At 47.0% G+C, this 17,192-nt stretch overlaps 1 protein-coding gene across 1 annotated transcript in view; it reads right to left on the bottom strand.

Annotated features, from left to right (window-relative positions):
* ext1b (exostosin glycosyltransferase 1b) overlaps nt 1-16,626 on the bottom strand; it is a 61,998-nt gene extending 45,372 nt beyond the window's left edge. Inside the window, exon 1 of the mRNA XM_072705383.1 lies at nt 14,734-16,626. Within this exon, the coding sequence (XP_072561484.1) occupies nt 14,734-15,788 (1,055 nt within the window). The 5' untranslated portion in view covers nt 15,789-16,626. The remainder of the gene's footprint in view (nt 1-14,733) is intronic.
* Between the last annotated feature and the right edge of the window lie 566 nt (nt 16,627-17,192).

Genomic DNA, 17,192 nt, shown 5'->3' with positions numbered 1-17,192 from the left:
CTATGTTAACTTCATTTACAGTTGCTTCCTTCAACAAATGAGATCACTGGTAGAAGGCAATTCAAAGTCTCAGCAATGTTAGGTTTTAAAAAATTGGCAAAATAGCAGCGCATCATGAAAATATAGGTACAGCATGATCTTCTTTCCGCTCCCTTGAAAAGCATGTTTACGCATCCTCTCGGCTTTTGTGTTCTATACATTATTGCTGAGGGCTGTCTCAGCTGTGCAAGTCTCTGCAGAGGTAGCTAACCCTCGCCATACATCGACAATTCACATCTTAGCATAATACAAACCGTGCTCGCCTCTCTGCCTTGCCACAAAAAGCATCTTACAGCCAACAGAAGCCAAGTGGGACAAAGTTCTAAAAATTTAAACCGAATAATATTAATGTAGCTGACAAACATGTAGGCACCGTTTCAATCTGGCACGTTAACACTGACTGACTACAGACAGAGGCTGTAATTCGGTTCTTCTGATCTGAAGCAACAGCAAATATGGCTAATTAGGCAAAATGATTGATCAAATCAATTATGCAAGGGTTTGTCAGCAGAAATACTTGCAGCAGGGTTTAACATTTTACGTGATTACTTTTATCTTTTTTAAAACTACGAATGTCCAAGGTTAATGTCCCCCAGCCACAAGGACCCTCTAGGCCAAATTTCATGTCCTAGACCGGTGTTTCCCAACCCAGTCCTCGGGGGAACCCCGGACAGTCAACGGTTTTACTTCCTCCGAGACCATATTACAGATACGTGAACAGTCCGGGGTTCCCCAAGGACTGGGTTGGGAAACACTGTCCTTGTCGAAAGACTTACACTTTCTCCGCAAACCTGGATAAACGTCACCAACCAGAAAAACATCTGTCATGTGCACCATGAGGAACCCCATTCACTCGAACCCCCCCCCCCCCCCCCCCAGGAGCCATGGTTCAGCCCCACCACATAAGGCGAGAGCGACAGGTCCTGCACGGCCCCAATAAGAGCTCGAAGCTAGAACACCTGAAAGATCTGGCTAATATGGAAATGACGGTACTGTGCTTGTAAGCATTGCACACAGGATCATTTTCAAAATAACTTTCCTCATTAATACTTGATAAACAAGCATCTCAATGGCAAGGTTTCCCCTACTGGTTTTTGGCCTTAATTAAAGATTGATTTTATGTAAGGCTCTTCTCATGAATAAATGGTTTCAAAGGCATTTCAGAATGGCAAATTAATTATTAAACCTAAAGAGTCAAGGGCAAAATACAAGTAGAGCTCTTGCCAATTACAATTCTTATAAAAACAAGTAAGAGGAGAGCATACACTTCGTTATCGTAGTTACAGCTCAACGTAAAACCGTTGGCATCCTATGGCTAACATCCTATGGCTTAACATGTTGGCATCCTATGGCTAATACATAAGGAAGGTGACCAGAATGTCAAACAGATAAGTTTGTGTCAGGGAGGCATGTTTCCCATCGATATGGCGTTCACCTACCAAAGACTGCTCTCCTTCTGCAAAAAGAAACTCGCTGACCAATTCCGGCAGACATTAGCACAGCAAAAAGCAAAAGCAGAAGTCAGATTTAATGAGTGGAACATGAAACAAAAAATAAAAAAGTGATACTCAATCCATGAATATAGAGAAAAAAAAAACGCAAATCATTTAATTTCAACTATCCATCTATGTGCCAACCACAAGTAAATAGTGGTAACAGAATGGTCATTTTTCAACAGCTGCTCGAGACGTAATTAGCAGACCAAAAAAGCCACAAAGCAAACTCCAGTTACTTCCTGTAGCGCTCGAGGAGAAACCCTACCGCGCGTGTGACCGTCACCCCGGGCAACTCTGCAGTTACCGCACTCTGACCTCTTCCTTCCTTCCCAGACACCGAATCATCACAGTGCCGCTCAAGTAAACTACATGAAACGGCAAATTTAACCTGAATGGCGCCATTATAATCACACGGGCTCTACTGACAGCCACCGGCGACGCTACACTGGGAGAACAAAAAAAACCCAGCAATGTCACCCTGTCCGGTTGGGAGCACATTTTAATGGCACGGTAAATCAGAGTCCCGGCGAGTTCCGGGTTACGGTTCACGTCGCAGGGCAAGACTGGAGGGGCGAACGCTCATTTTGGGAGCTGTTCTTTTCTGGGCAGCAGCCAACTAGAAATGGCTCCGATTGGCAAAATAGGACAAATTAGAAAGGGGCTTTAAAAGTGATTAAATAAAATGTTCTTTGAAGGGCGGCCTTTTGTGGCAGACCCGCAACACAGGGGGGGGGGCTCTGGGGAGAGATAACAATGGCTCTGACCTGGCATGGCAAATCTATATGAACAGCATCCAATTATTAAACAGTAATGGATGCCAGGGCGATAAAGGTACTCTTTTCAGAGGCTGCCTCGAGCTGCCCCCCCCCCCACCTCCACCCCTACCGCTTCTCTTCACCTTTTCCATTTACTTTTATCAAATGGACCCGGCACAAAAAGGACCCCATATGCAATTCGCTGTGTGACATTTTCTTAATCTCCTTGGAAATCTCCAAGCTTACTTCCCACCCAACTCCCCCCCCCCCCCCATCTCTCCATTATTTCTGAACTTCTTACAGGGCTGTCCTGGTTCTGCGATCAGAGCCGGTCCGACCTTTCTACTATACAAAAGACGAGCGCACGTTTAGGGGGAACGTGGGGAGACGGCAAAAATCAGGGGTGTCAGCCGGACCCGCAGATGGGCGGCGTAAGCAAACATCTCTCGACATCAGCCTTGGCAAAAACCGCCTAGCTAGCCCTGCATGTGTAAAGAGACAGGAACAGACACGGCGGTATCTTAAAAACGTTTTTAAAATGCATACCTAAAATACTTTGGGCCAGCACCCTATTTGTGTGCAAAGCAGGGGCACCCAAAACGTTATTTTGTCAACAGTGAGACATAACGCTGAACTTCGGATAGATCGGTGGCCCCGAAAATGCTGCATTCACAGATGCGAAACCCACAGCGCCGCTATGAGCCGAAAACAAGGTCGGCAGGAGGCTGCGACGCGGCGAACTGCGATGGCGACAGTAACCTGGGCGGCCAAGGCAGCCATGTGCTAAATTGCATCCGCAAACTGCTTCAATCCCGATCAAGGGGCCCCTGACAGATTTACAGAGCTGTTCCGCCGACTCGGGCTCCACGCGGCCTCCCCCTGGTCATCTGGACTCCAGCCTCATCACCTGTCTTTACTGTAAGTTAGAGGAACAATCATTAAAAAAAGAAAACCATTAAAATAGCAGCAGCAGCAGATGCCTGCTCGTCACGGCAGGGGTCTTAATAATGTACGGCCTGCTTATTAAATTAGCAGCTCCCTCGTTAGCTATTCCACCCCCAAAATGGAACGGGATATGGGTCCAGAAACTCGGTAATCACACGGTCACGGTGAGCACTATTACAGCGTCCTCCCACCTCAGCCCTTCCAGGGACTTAAAAGCCACCGGCCTCCTATTCCTGAGGTGTCACCGCCTGTTCTTTCGCCATCCTCGCCGTGTAACGGTGTCCCGTTTTCCCTGCTGAACTTGCACTGGCCGCCTCTCCATCTCTATTTATGTCAAGTTGAATTCATCAGGCAAGGGCACCAATGGAGGTGCCAGATGTCTGGGAACCGGATTGCGTGGGTCAGGGAGGAAGGAACCAAGGCTGTGCTCGATTTTTCCCTCCAAAAGAATTCCAGTGGATCCACCCTATTCCTTTCCTTGGTTTTGTGCTTGGGACGTAGAGGCTGTTTCCATTCCCAATGCCGGGTAACGAGAATACCATTCACAGGGAGTGTGGGGTCTGTCGGGACAGAGCAGATGCCGGAGAATCCTGTGCTGGATGGGGCAGGAATCATAGAACCAAACATGGTTCAGTGGCAATTTCATGACCAGTCCCAGAAGGAAGCACAGCGAACAGCAAATGTATTAAACTAACAAATATAGAAGGGAAACAGAAGGAGGTGTTCAACAACATAGGAACACACAGTGCAAGGGGCACACCGCAAAGCTGAGTCTCTGGCAGTTAAACCGGCATTTGCGTTAACGTTGATGCTAACGGTTACATTAGCGGTCACGTTAGTGGTTACATTTCCTATTTGCGGTCCCACTCTCGTTGTCCACCTCAGATTTATCGGAGTTTAAGTGTAAGTTTGCAACTGATGGAAACATCGATGGTTGATCAAAACAGACTATTTTAGGGAAATAAACTTTTTAAAATTAATTGGGTGTAATACATCGAGCGTGATTTCCAGTCCACTGGAAGTGAGGCAGCCAGAGAGCAGGCCAAGGTTACTGTGATTCAGCCACCTAAACACAGATAACGGGAGTTAAGTTTCCCGTTTCCTGTTTTCAAGTGGAGCAAGGCGAGGAGTGGAAAGCAGGACCACAGTCTCTCTCAGAGGAATCCATCGTTAACCTGTCCAGCCCTCCCACTCAACCACTGAGCTATAACAGGGCAGTCGTGAAGCTTGGGAAGTCGACCGCATCAGATTCATCAAGGGATGAGTGTTTGATTGCTTTTTCAAGCAATTAATGACTAAGTGGGAATCTGTGAAATCAATCAGCAACAGAACACCAATGGAACCAGACCATATTGCAGATCCAGTTAAACTCAAATGTTACCTACTTGTTAGGTGATACTTAAAGTTCATTTTCGTTTCTGATTAACAACTCCCTTGTTTCAGGTTGTGAGAGATCTACAGCCTGCAGGCAAAGTAACATGTGAACAAGGCTACCCCCCTTTACCTCATGGTCAGCCATTTGAGCAGTGAGGGGGGGCTTTTATGGGCAAACAAGGCAAAGAGACTGAGATACCACTGATCAGTCACCCCTATGTCCAATGAGGTCTAGTTGCTCCATCCAACCTCCCCTGGTCTAAACAACTGTGCAGAAAAACAGTAGAATCCAGTGGGTCTTTCCAAAGATGTTTTGGTTCCATATTTCAGTTGGCCGGTGGTCTGGCTGACCGACTACAATGACACAGGGGTAAACCAAAAAAACTAACAAAAGCCATAAGACTTAATCCTTACAGGGAAAAGATGGCGGGCAAACCAAGCAAAGAAAGCAGTGCACTGAATCTGATCCAGATTCAGATTTAGCAATGCTGACCAAGGAACTCCCACAGAAACCACAGAGGGCTCGGGAAAGCCAACAGGGGCAACGAGGTTCCCTCAGAGGGCCAGAGGGCCTTTCAGACAGGACCTCGGCCCATTGCCAGCATCCCGGCCAGAACCAAAACAGCTTAAATGTCATGGTCACCGCAGCAACACGACATCACTTCCTGTGTCAGAGCCCACAGCTCCCTCCAAAAACGCAGATACAGAATTTAAACCAATAATATAACCATAAAAATGAAGGAAGGTGGCAAATCGATTGGAAAATTCTCCCCCCCCCCCCCCACCCCCACTCCTAAGGAGAGGGGCGGGAATAACAGATGAGCCGCTCCCCTTGGCCTGTAGCGACGTACACATTACCAGCAATTACACGCCTCGGCATCCACAGACACGCCCACTTTCCCTCTGTGTGTTTTGCAGGATCCCGCGTTGCAGACACTGTAATAATCCGCTCTTCTCGGCAAGTCTGGTTACGCTGTGGCAGCCGGCAAGCCGGGCAATATTGTTCTCCGAAAATTCAATCTCCGCGCTTCCTTGGCGATTGAGCATCACAGGACCGTCACAAAGCGCAACACGCTCGCTTCCACAGCATTAACTCCACCCCTCCCAACAACACGGTCAGGCTCTTTACCGATGGACTGCCTGCAAATTGCTCTCTGCCGCCCGATATCCGGCATTAGGTCGTGACTGAAGAGCTGAAGGCCATATTTCGGCAGCATGTGTCAGAAGGCAGGGTGGCCATATTACGCTCCAAACAACCATGGGGCTCTCAGACTCTTTGCTTATTAGAATGGAAAAGGGACGAGAAGCAGAATTTACAGAACTCCAGGAGAAAATAAAGACCTGCATCACAACCCAGTCAAAACCCGGCTTGTCTCTCCTGCGTCTTAAAAACGGGTGAGTGTGCAACCGCCAAAAACAGCAAAAACACAAGGTAAAAGCGCAGTTGTTCGTGTTGGAGCCCAACTGCACTGTGGCTGATCTGGCCAAGCCAAAAACAGGGGGCAATATGACCCACAGGACCACAAAGTGGGTTCTGTGAACCCAGAGGCACTGGCCGGGCCAATGAGGACAGAGAACCAGGGAGCAGAAGCCCACCGACCTCCCTCCGACAAACAGCCTGTTCCAATCAATATGCAGCCTATACAGGACACGCTCACACACATGCAAGCAATATAGTGAAAAACAAGGCGTGTAAAAACAAGGAGCAAGACAGGCAGCTCCAAAAGGACTCCGGGAATGCCAGTTCTGTTACCAGTTCTGACGAGGAAAAGCCTCGCTGCATTCAAATCCCAGCTAATCCCCTGCCTTGGCAACTGTGCCATAATTGTGCAACTTCTCAGCTTCCCATGAATTAATTAAACCAGAAAGTACTGGTTTCCCACCCTGCCCCATCGCACCATAAACCCTCAAGCCACCGTTCAAACGTTCGCAAAGTGTTTCTGGGCTGACAATATTTTTTCCCCGCAGGCAGTTTTAATAAATACAAATTGCTCCCACAGAGTCAGCAGGAGGAGAAAATGGCAGCCAATTCCACAGACCTCTAAACACAGGAAAAGCTTAGAATGGACTCGTCCCTCCGCAGTGTGCGATTTCTTCCTCTTCTTGCTCTTGGAGAACCTTGAAAGGTTCTTTACCTGAGATCCGGGTGCACAGCACTGCCAGAGAGCAAATAAAATTTAGACAATCTGATTTAGATGTGAACTCAAGACCTCTTACATAATTATGGTCAGGCTAGTGTTACTATACCAGCTTCTTGATGCGGAACATGGGTCATGCCACAAGGTCATCCCATCACACTGGGGAACAGATCCTTCTTCATAGGTAATGAGACTCGAGATACTCGCCAAGGTTAGATTACTCATAGTGCATGAGGGCCCATTTCAAAATAGTGTGTAGTAGCACCAAGATCACCATCCAGTTTGGGAGCCATATCACATGAGCGATCGGAGGCCTGACGCTGACATGTGAACATCTGTGTCTTAGTGACATCAGCCCCACAAGTCTCGCATCTACCCCTAGCATCTTCCCCAAAAGCTAGGCCACCCAGGAATCCCCAGGACTGACCACGCTCACAAAGACCATGCAGTACATCATAAGACTTCAGCAGCAAGGAGGAGGAGGAGGAAGAGGAAAAGGACAAGAGTGCTCCAGAGAGAACAGGCTATGCCAAAGCAGAACAGTGGAATGGGTCACAGTTGAATAGGTCGTCACTGCAGACGACGGGCTATGAGAGGGTCTAAACATTCAAGGACTCTTGGTAATTATTGATCTGGCAACGCCTCCATTTTAGCCTATAAGTGCTTATACACTGAAGTATTTTGTTGTTTTCATTTTTCCGTCTTTTCTTGACTGACATACATGCCGCTGCATTCAAGTGTCCTTGGCATAAGGGTGATCGGTAACGCAGAGTTTAAGAGCAAAGTTCATTCGCGTCTCATTTCCGGGTCATAGCATGCTGCTCTACTACCAGGTTTCCATGGAACTAGATGAACTAATCAATACCAATGAATTTCCTGATAAAGACTCGCATCACTGAATTACTGTCAGGACAGTAGAATGGCAAGTCTTGATTTACTCTGCTTCCCTGCATTACTAATGTGAGTTTCCAGCCTACAACCTCTTTCAGCCACCTGATTCACTGGTTCCAGGGAATGAGAGAAGTCTGGAAAAAGACCTAAATATGGAATATTTCAAGCTCCAATATGGACCGACTGTGGATCCCCGAGGACCGGACTGGGAAACACTGATACAGGTAATAAAAGAAAACCTCCCTACTGCAGATTCACACTCGGCGTGATTCTCAGGAGCCGAAACGGGTCTGTGCTCCTCTTTCCCCCACTCAACACGCTCTCTTTGCACAAGCAGACCCAGAGCTGGCTAGATTCCAAATGGCTGTTTTCTCCATGCGCTCATGCTGCACAGAATTCTAGGTGAAAGTATGTGGGGGTAACTGGGAGGTGGTTAAGTGGCAGTAAGGGGGAGTGCCTTCTTTACCCTAGACGCTTCGTAAACAACCGTGTCTCCCTCCCTCTATCTAAAGACATAAATTAAGTAAAAGTAGGGAGGAAAAGCAAAAGTAGTTTCCCTAGACTTCATCCAAGCGATAAAGTTAAATCCCTGAAGGAGGGAGGGAGTCTCATCCCAGAACTCCTCCCTCCTCCCCCCCTCCTAAGCGGCCGAGCCAGTGATCCGTGGAAAGCAGTCTCAACTGCTATTGTTGCCATTCCGCCACCCTGCCCCCCACCCGGAGTTCAAAAGCGAAAAAGGGAGAGACAGAATCCCACCCCCGATTGGCTCTGCCGCTAAGAGGAGAGGTCACTGGTGACCGAGGGGGCGGGGTTGGGGTGCCCCCCCCCGTTTCCAGATCTAAACATGCAGAGAGGACCTGGTGTTGACGAGGAGCAGGAGGCAAAAGACTGTGCAAACGTTCTCACAAAAGGCATGCTGAGGGACAATCCTTGGGGAAGCCTTGAATGACCCATTTGGTGGATAAGCACCATAAAATCTGAACTGGCAAATTTATATGGTTAAAACACCCCCGATCTGTTCCACACCACAGAATTGGCATGCTGACCGAGAGAGAAAGGGGAAAAAAAAAAACAGCCCTTAAGCGCATACATACGAAACTGACGCGTTCTCTCTCAAATTGGGTCAGTCTTCGGTTTACCCAGTTTGTGAATATTTTGATTAAACTGTCTGGAGCACCAGTCAGGACAAGCACACAAACACTCAGGCGACCACATGGCACGGCGGCGGCCGCATGCATGCCGTCCCTGCGATATAATCCCCCTCGTCATTCTGGGCACGCCGGACGGGCTGCGGCACCCAAATGGTGAACCGGGCCAACTCTCCTGCCCACTGGCCTGCTCCGATAAGCGCGGATTGTCATGCGTTTTGTTGACGAGCCCGGTCTGAGTCATTACGGGGCTGGGTTCCAAATCTAGGAGACGGCTCTCCAGATAGCTCACGCACACACGCACGCACGCACGCACGCACGCGCGCGCCCATAGAGGCAGGCAGACGCACACAAAGTGGATCAGGAGCCAGCGAAAGGAGCCACCACAGGCCTGAGCGATTGCTCAGTCACTTCACAACTGGGCCAGAGTGGGAGGAAGGTCAGCGGCACGGAAGCAAACACACACTTGTGGAGCATCTTGGGGAAAAAAGGCGATAAAAGATCCACAGTTTAAAAGCTCTTTATTTAACACATACCTTAAGAGGCAAGGAAAATTATGTATGGAGGTCAGGGGCACCCAAAATGCACCCAAAAGAATGAGAAAATGATCCCCCCACCCACACAAACACACACACAGACTTTAAAAAACTGTTACGCAGCTTTGATGAAGTGACATTTCAAATGGCTTATAAATAAAAGCTAAAACTAAACTCAGTACCATTCGATTGGGACCAGCCCATACCACTCCTATGTGGAATTCACTGAAGAACAATAGCATTGCTGTCGTCATCATCATCATCATCATCATCATCATCATCATCATTATTGAGTGCTTTGCTAGGACAGAAAATATTCTAGAAGCATAAAATCACATGAACATCGATTTACAACTTAAACCACAAAGAGACAGTAAAATGAGGACCTGACTCAGATTACATAAAAAATACATACTGTACAACTAAAATTACAGCATTAAAGCTACAGCACACTTTAAATGTACAATACAGCACCAGCTCATACCGTACGCGCAGACACTGCATCCATAATTTATATCACTCTACTACTGATATACAGCATGTTTTCTATCAATAAAAATCCCCATGGTGTCTTGTGGTTTATACACTGTCACTAGCATCAGACTCGCAGATTTGACTTCACCCCCCAAGAGCCTATTAAATCAAAGGGCTTGTGCAACTTACACATTAAAAGGCACGTTAATGCGAGTTTGAGGGGGAATAAAAATGGCAGCATCCCTTGCATTGATCCTCCCATGAAGCCACTCTGATGAGGCGAGTCAGGCGGCCACAGAACCGGCGTCACCCCCAGCGCAGACCCGATTTCCTGACGCTCATAGGCTGGTGGCAAATGCGCGTCTCCGAGTACAAAGCAGAGCCACCACCACGGTAAGAGAGCCCCCCCCCCCCCAAGCATGTCGGTTGTTGCAGTCGTCAGGGGCTACAGGCGGGGGTCACCCGATCGCCCGTCTGTTCGCCCCCCTCATCCTGTTTAATGGCCCCCACGAGTCCCGCTGGGTGACTCAGAGCTGCCTTTAACCATGGTCGTCCCACTCAACACAGCCCCCCCCAGCATCCACGGGCATGCACTCAGAAAAAACGCTGCAATGATTAAAAACATAACAGCAAGATCCTAATATGGCAGCAGTCTCACTCCAGGTCACCCACCAACAGGGCGAATCCGTTTGTTAATAGAGAGAGACCCATAAACATGGCCCATACATCCTTTATCCCACGAGGGTCTGCGGGAGTTAGAGGACTGGGCACCACAACCCGTCTGACACCATAAAGGTCGAACGAGGTGGGGGTCTTCCGTGAAGCACTTAAGAACTTGCAGGAAAGGGGTCCAGCCCGCCAGCAGCTGGCCACCCATGTTCTAGCAGAAGATCCTCCAGCCCCACTGGCCAGGATCTCTGGTGAGAATTCCTTCAAAGTTAATCCCACCACCGCTAATGCAGCCAGAGGCCTGCTGGCATCCTGACTTAGAGGGTTAAGCAGTGCTGGCATCCTGGGGACGAGAGGCAGGCGTCGAGGCATGGCTGCATTATCACCGGGTTGGGGGGGGGGGGGGATTGTTCAGATTAATCCAGTGGTGTGGAGGGGGGCACATGGCATCACCTTCCCCAGTTTAAAAATAAAAAGGCGTACAGGCACAGCGGGACATCCCCGCGAAGACAGGGGAAAGAGTACAGCACGCCGCTCGGGTAATTTCGATGGTATTTGCCTGATGAGCTCCCCCGTAAGGCCGCAGCGCGCCGCTCAGAAAGCGCTAATCACTAATTCAGCACAAGTGATTTCCAGCTAATTACTTCGAGAGCATTAGCATTTAGCCAAGACCGCGGCTGCTTCTGCTTAAACGAGGCCGTCGTTAAATATTCATGGGTTTAGCGACCCGGCAACGAAAATATTAACAGCGGCAAATACGGGAACATGCCCCAAAAATGACAGCTACACTCAGGCCGGGTGTAAGACACAAAGAGGGCCAGCCACACAGACCACGGCATGCTGGGATACGCCGCAGGGCAGAGACTCCGGCCAGAATTAATAGTGACGGCCTCACTTAAATTTCAGGGGAGGGGACTAGTCAGAGCTATTTCTAAACCTGTGTGATGGTCACTAAACTTACCCAGATCCTACATTTCAAATTTATATCCATTAGTAAATTATCTTGATTTTGAAAAAGACTTCTTAAATCACACCCAGTACAAGGATGTTATGACATGCCACATTAACAAAGTACAAATGTAATTTCAGAGTTTCATTACTTTAAGTGACACACTACTTAACAACCTTAAAAAGTCTTATTTGTGTGGGTTACCAGTCAAAATTCCACCGTTACTTTACGGAAAGTTCTCAGAATTAAAATCCCATAAAAACAAACAAACAAACAGTGACGACTCTATACAGCTCTCATGCTTTACTTACCCATTCAGTTGAGCCCATACTGGCTCTTCCCGGATTAGTGGTGGATATTAATTATACAGTACTGGATTAAAAGTACATACATTTTCATTCTGCTGAATTTCGCAATGCAGAACTAAACCACGGCAACTGGAAACTGGGGATCAGTGCAAAGTCTCACTCAGGAAGACCGACTTCAAAGGAAGTGAGAAGTCATGGGGTGAATAAAGGACATGGGACATATAAAAAAAAATACCCCGAAAAGCCACAAGGGGAACTGCTGGCGCAGGTAAATGGACCAGACAGGCGTCTTTACGATGACGACACTCTACATAAACCGCAGGCACGTCGGATAAACAGCGTCGGACTGCCGTTAAGTACTCGTCATACAAGAGCAGCCATAAAAGCCACGATCACACACGATGTGTAATTTGTACGCAATTACATAATTAAAGCCCGAATTCTGTGGGCTCACTGCATTCTATAACATGCCACCGTCGTATGAGATAAAGCACGCTTTTCATATTTAATCGTTCACTAAGCAGTATGTATTTTATAATGAAAAGCAGCGGAGATGATTAACATTAAACGAAGACTCTGGAGCAAATCCGTATTCAGCCAAACCCACCCAACAGAAGTGTAGATAGAAATCAATGAGGCATCATCATACAAGAAAAATCATGTTCGGGTCTTAAACATTTTTAACAAGAAGTGACTGTCCATTCTGAATAATACACCAGCAGGCCTATTTTGACATGTGTTTCAATATTGTCATTTATTTGCTGTTGCGAAAGTCCCTTTGAGGAAAAGGGGAAGAAAAAAAAAAAAGCTATCTTGCATACCAAAGAATTTTTAAGAACAGATGCACAGGAAATGATCTATAATCTGCTATCAGTTAGAAAACAGAAAATGCAAATTCCACTTAAAGGAGAAGTCGCTATTCCTGAAACGTTAAACCTTTTTGGACTAAAATTTCTTTCATTTGTTTTACAATCTGTCACAAAGGCATGGGAAGACGCTTTCAGCGGCAAATACCAGTTAATTTTCATTTGTTGTCCGACTGAAGAAATTACATTTCCAAAGAAAACGTATTTGAGTGGTGCTGACTGTAGCAACTTCCATTAAAAAAAATAAATCAAAATACAGTGCTAAGACACTCTGGATGGAAAATAAAGTGCAGAGTCCCCTCAAGCGGTCTTATAATGCCAGTATGTTCAAATTACTAACCTACAGAGTCATTACGGAGAGGAAAAAAACGGCTAAGTATTAAATAGGCTGATGATGCGGGAATTAAAATGAAAACTACTAAGCGAGAAAATGCACCCAAAGAATAAAATGAGAAAACCCTGATTCGACAGAAATGACGGTCAGAGGTGCCTCAGCTATCCACCCCAGCCTCAGAAAATGCAAATGACGCTGCAGCAAAAAAAATCACGACAATCTGATGACGAAGATTCGGTCTCAATTTCCTCCGGCGCTGATCCTTTAACGTTCACCCTCCACACACACCGAATCCCCCCCACTGTTGGTTTTCTTATGGAGTAACTTTTGATAAGGTACCTCACTGCCCCAGAGGTCCTGCCTGCAAGGCAGGAAAAGCCAAAGAGATGTGGACGTAGATGGGGTAGAAACAAGGAGCCAGGAGAGAAGCATCAAATCATGGCAACAGATAAAATGATAGCAGGTTTTCACACTTTCAGATGTTTCATTGCTATCATTATAATAAATTGGCCCACACTCTTTCTTCCGTCATACCTAAACATGTAGATACACAAGCCACTCCACAGATCCCAGCAGCCAGCCGCCACCAGATCCCATTCCCGCTGTCCTCTCCCACTACAGCTCAATTTCCTCTCTTCAAAGAAAACCTGTTATCTCATCGCCTGTTTTTATCTCTGTGGTCGACTTTGATTTGAACTTGTAAGAAGCCAAGATTCATTAAGAAGAAGAAGAATAAAATATAACTTGGCATAGGCCTATATGATCATCGCACAGGTGAGCTCCCGTATGACAGCCGGGTTTATGTGTTCAACATTTTAATAGAAACATTAAACTCCAGGCAGCAACAAATAGATCCCAGCAGCAAAACCCAAATCCCAGACTGGGAAAAGTCAGTGAAAAAGTACCATGACATATTGGCACATATGAACTGTATTCCAACTTTTTTCGGTGGCAGAATCGTACACGGGAATGCAACTGATGCGTGACAGGAAAAGTGAGTTATATTTATATAGAGCTAATGCACAATCAGTGTGCGCTCTGCTCTAAAGCACGACACCATTCAACATGATTAAAACAGCTGTTATTGCAAGCAGTGCCGACTCTTAAATTACGCAGCATGGATAATGCTGCGTAATGCCGACTGCGCGACTTCGGACTGGGGAAGCTCTCAAAACGCGGGGGCCACGTTTCATTCATCCCTCCGATTTACGTGATTTCGAGGCAGAACCGTTTCAATTATTAACATTAGCCTTATTCAACAATGTGTGCACTTCCTTATTAATGGCATCGAGTCCCTCAGTCCACTGGGAATTCCCCCCGAAAAGCTAAGGCGATGCAGGACGGGGATGTGACTCAGAGTTTCCATTCACAGTACAGCGGAAGGGCCAGAGGGAAAAAATGACAGAGCAGCCGCGATCGCCGCTGTCTGGACAGCGATTTGCCTGCGATTGTAATGAATGGAAGTGGAAATCGCATTATTTCAACTGAAAGCACTCAGGAGAGCCACAGTCGGCGGGATCGGCGCGGCGAGACGAAGGCGCACTGGGGAAAGTCTACGGCGGCGCTATTTACATTAAACGGCAGGACGAAGGTCACGCTGCTTTCAACATTAAATGTTTTTTAAAAATGTATAAAATTAAATGTTAATGTTAAATGTGATATGAAGCTTATAATCCAATCTCCATGAGACAAGTGCAATCATGGCATGCACAGACTCCAGCACTCATCCTAAATCACACTCCGATTTAAGTGCGACTGATTAAAAAAGTTTCACGTGTACAAATAAACTGAAGACGTATTCTGACGCTTACTTGTCATATTCAGCGTTGTCCCTGTCGCAGCGAGCGTCCTTATGCTTCTGCCAGTCCTTGCCGTGCTTGCAGGTGGTCAGTAGCACCACGTCCTCGGCGTTATGCACATGATATAAGGCATTCCTCGTGTCGGACCCAATTCCAGTAAGGTAGCGCTTTCCCTTGAACACCAGCATGTATTTCCTGAAAGGTGGGATGGTGTTGTATTTTAAATATCCCCGCTCCCCTCCGGTCCTGGGGTGCTCTTTCGAGAACAGCGGGATCGACACATCAAAGTTGGGTCTGAAGTTCTCAGTACTAATACTAGCCTTGGCCAACATGGCCTGGCCGATATCGAAGCCCAGATCTTCCGTATAGTCCGGCCATGTCCCCGAGTACAGGTTGAATATAATGTGGTTCCTACCATTGTTCCAAAGATGTAAGCTCTGGACTTTAGTTTTTAGATTATGCACATACTGCGGTGACAGCTGATCCCGGTCCAGTGTGTCCAGGCTCAGCACGAACAGACATGCCTGTCCAGGATCCGAGGTGTAGAACCTGGAGCCCTCGATGGCCGACAGGATATTTTGGTAACTTTCAGAGATTTTCTCCCCCTTCTGCTGGGGATAAACGTAAACTTTAAAGCCGGTTCTTTTACACAGGGAGAAATCAAAGCAGGAGTCCATGCGGCACCTCCTGCCCTTGTAAACGCTTGAATTGACGTCCCTCTTCTGCCTTGGTGATGTGTGAACGTTGTAATCCTCGGTCTCCACCTGATCCCAGGGAATGAAAGCCTGTAAAGAGTCCGCGAAGTCCGGCCAGGGCTGTTCGGGGTAAAACCCATTGCGACTGCGCTCGTCACGCCGGCTCGGGCTCCGGCTCGACGCCGGGACTTGCACCCCTCCGAAGTAGAACAGCAGAACAAGACATGCGCCGGCAGAGAGCAAAATTAAATAGCGTTTTTTGGCCTGCATGTGTCCTGCGATCTGAATCGAGATGTTCGCGAATGAATCCAAAGCGCCCCGAAGTTTTGCTCTCACCAGCCCCAGCTGCACCGCTCCGCCATCTTCCAGCATACAAAGCTCTCAAATTCACGTCTTCCCTCTTCTTCTGATTCCGTTCCCCAATCCAGCGATTGATCCAGAGCATGTGGGCGACTTTATTATTTATTATCTCTGTCTCTCCCTTTTCTACCTACCATTTTACGACGGCGTAATTGTGCGGAGCGGCGGAGGATTTTCTTATCTAAATCCAGTTTTAAAATGAAATCTGTGTCTACAATCTCTGCCGTACCTACGCATACAAAGCTACACCTTCACTCCGCATTTCCTCGCCTGGGACTGGAGAGCAATGGCTAACAATCTCTAGACAAGCCTGGCGGAGGGTCCGAGCCGCTTTACCTCAGAGCAACTGACCGGGAGAGTACCCACAGTTTGGATGTTAAGTCGTTAACACGCCGACAAGGGTTTAAAGCCTTACGTTTGGTAACATCCAGATGCCTCTGAGTCAATTTGCCCCGCTTTCGCTGTATATTTGCTGCAATTGTGATTCACTCCATGATTGTAGCGAAATCAGATGCATGAAAAGCAAAAGAGTAACAGTTTATCTAAGCGACTGTAACCTAACAAATCCCTGCATCTCTTATTTTTTATTTATCCGATAGCGCCCCATACGCGTTAATATAAATCCTTCTCATCGGGTTAACGCCACCGGACCTAAAATAAACAAAAGGAAAACTGACACTAATACCGGCCGACTCCGGCAACCCTTGAAGCACTAAGAGCAATAGCGAAAGAAGCTGTTTAAACAGAAAGACCCCTTGATCCGAGTGCCCAGTGCCCGAGCGCTTAGTTGTTCCGATTGTTTCACTGTAACATTCCAATCCCGACACGACGGCAGCCGGAGTGACGTCCCACCGCCGAGCGTTGAGCTCCCCTATTGGTTGACGTCATGACCGGAAACGGTATTGTACTTCCGCTGCACCCATTCATAACCAGAGCGCAGCGAATTGTGAACTTCGGAAAAAATCGGCGCGCTATCGGGGTTGGTGGCGGAACTTGTAGAGTAATGTCTAATTAACAAGCAAACTATATGATATTAATCAGCATTTTAAATCAAAATTTTATGCGTGATGCTTAAATGAAGCAGACGAAGAGATGATTTATCGTTTTTAGACTTTTTTTTTTTTTTTATCGCACCTGAGTATAATTTGGATTAATTATTTCAATTAAACTTTCAATTTAACCAGTTCATTTGCAGTTTTAAAACATGATTTGGAAAATACTTAGCAATCAAAGTCTAAAAACTGGTAGCTGTGTGTGGAAGCTGATTATGCATCTCCTCCTAAATTGAATAAGACGTATAGGAGAGGAACGGTGCCATGCCCTCTTCGCCGTAAATTATGTATGGAATTTAATCTAGATTATGGTGGTAATGGCGAATTCTTTTTAATGTTAAAATAAGAAAAAGAATTCTAATAG

This window comes from Paramormyrops kingsleyae, chromosome 23 (genome assembly GCF_048594095.1).
Source record: "Paramormyrops kingsleyae isolate MSU_618 chromosome 23, PKINGS_0.4, whole genome shotgun sequence".
Classification (NCBI taxonomy): domain Eukaryota; kingdom Metazoa; phylum Chordata; class Actinopteri; order Osteoglossiformes; family Mormyridae; genus Paramormyrops; species Paramormyrops kingsleyae.
The sequence above is the reverse complement of the archived record's forward strand: the minus strand, read 5'-3'. Positions and strand labels throughout refer to the sequence as shown.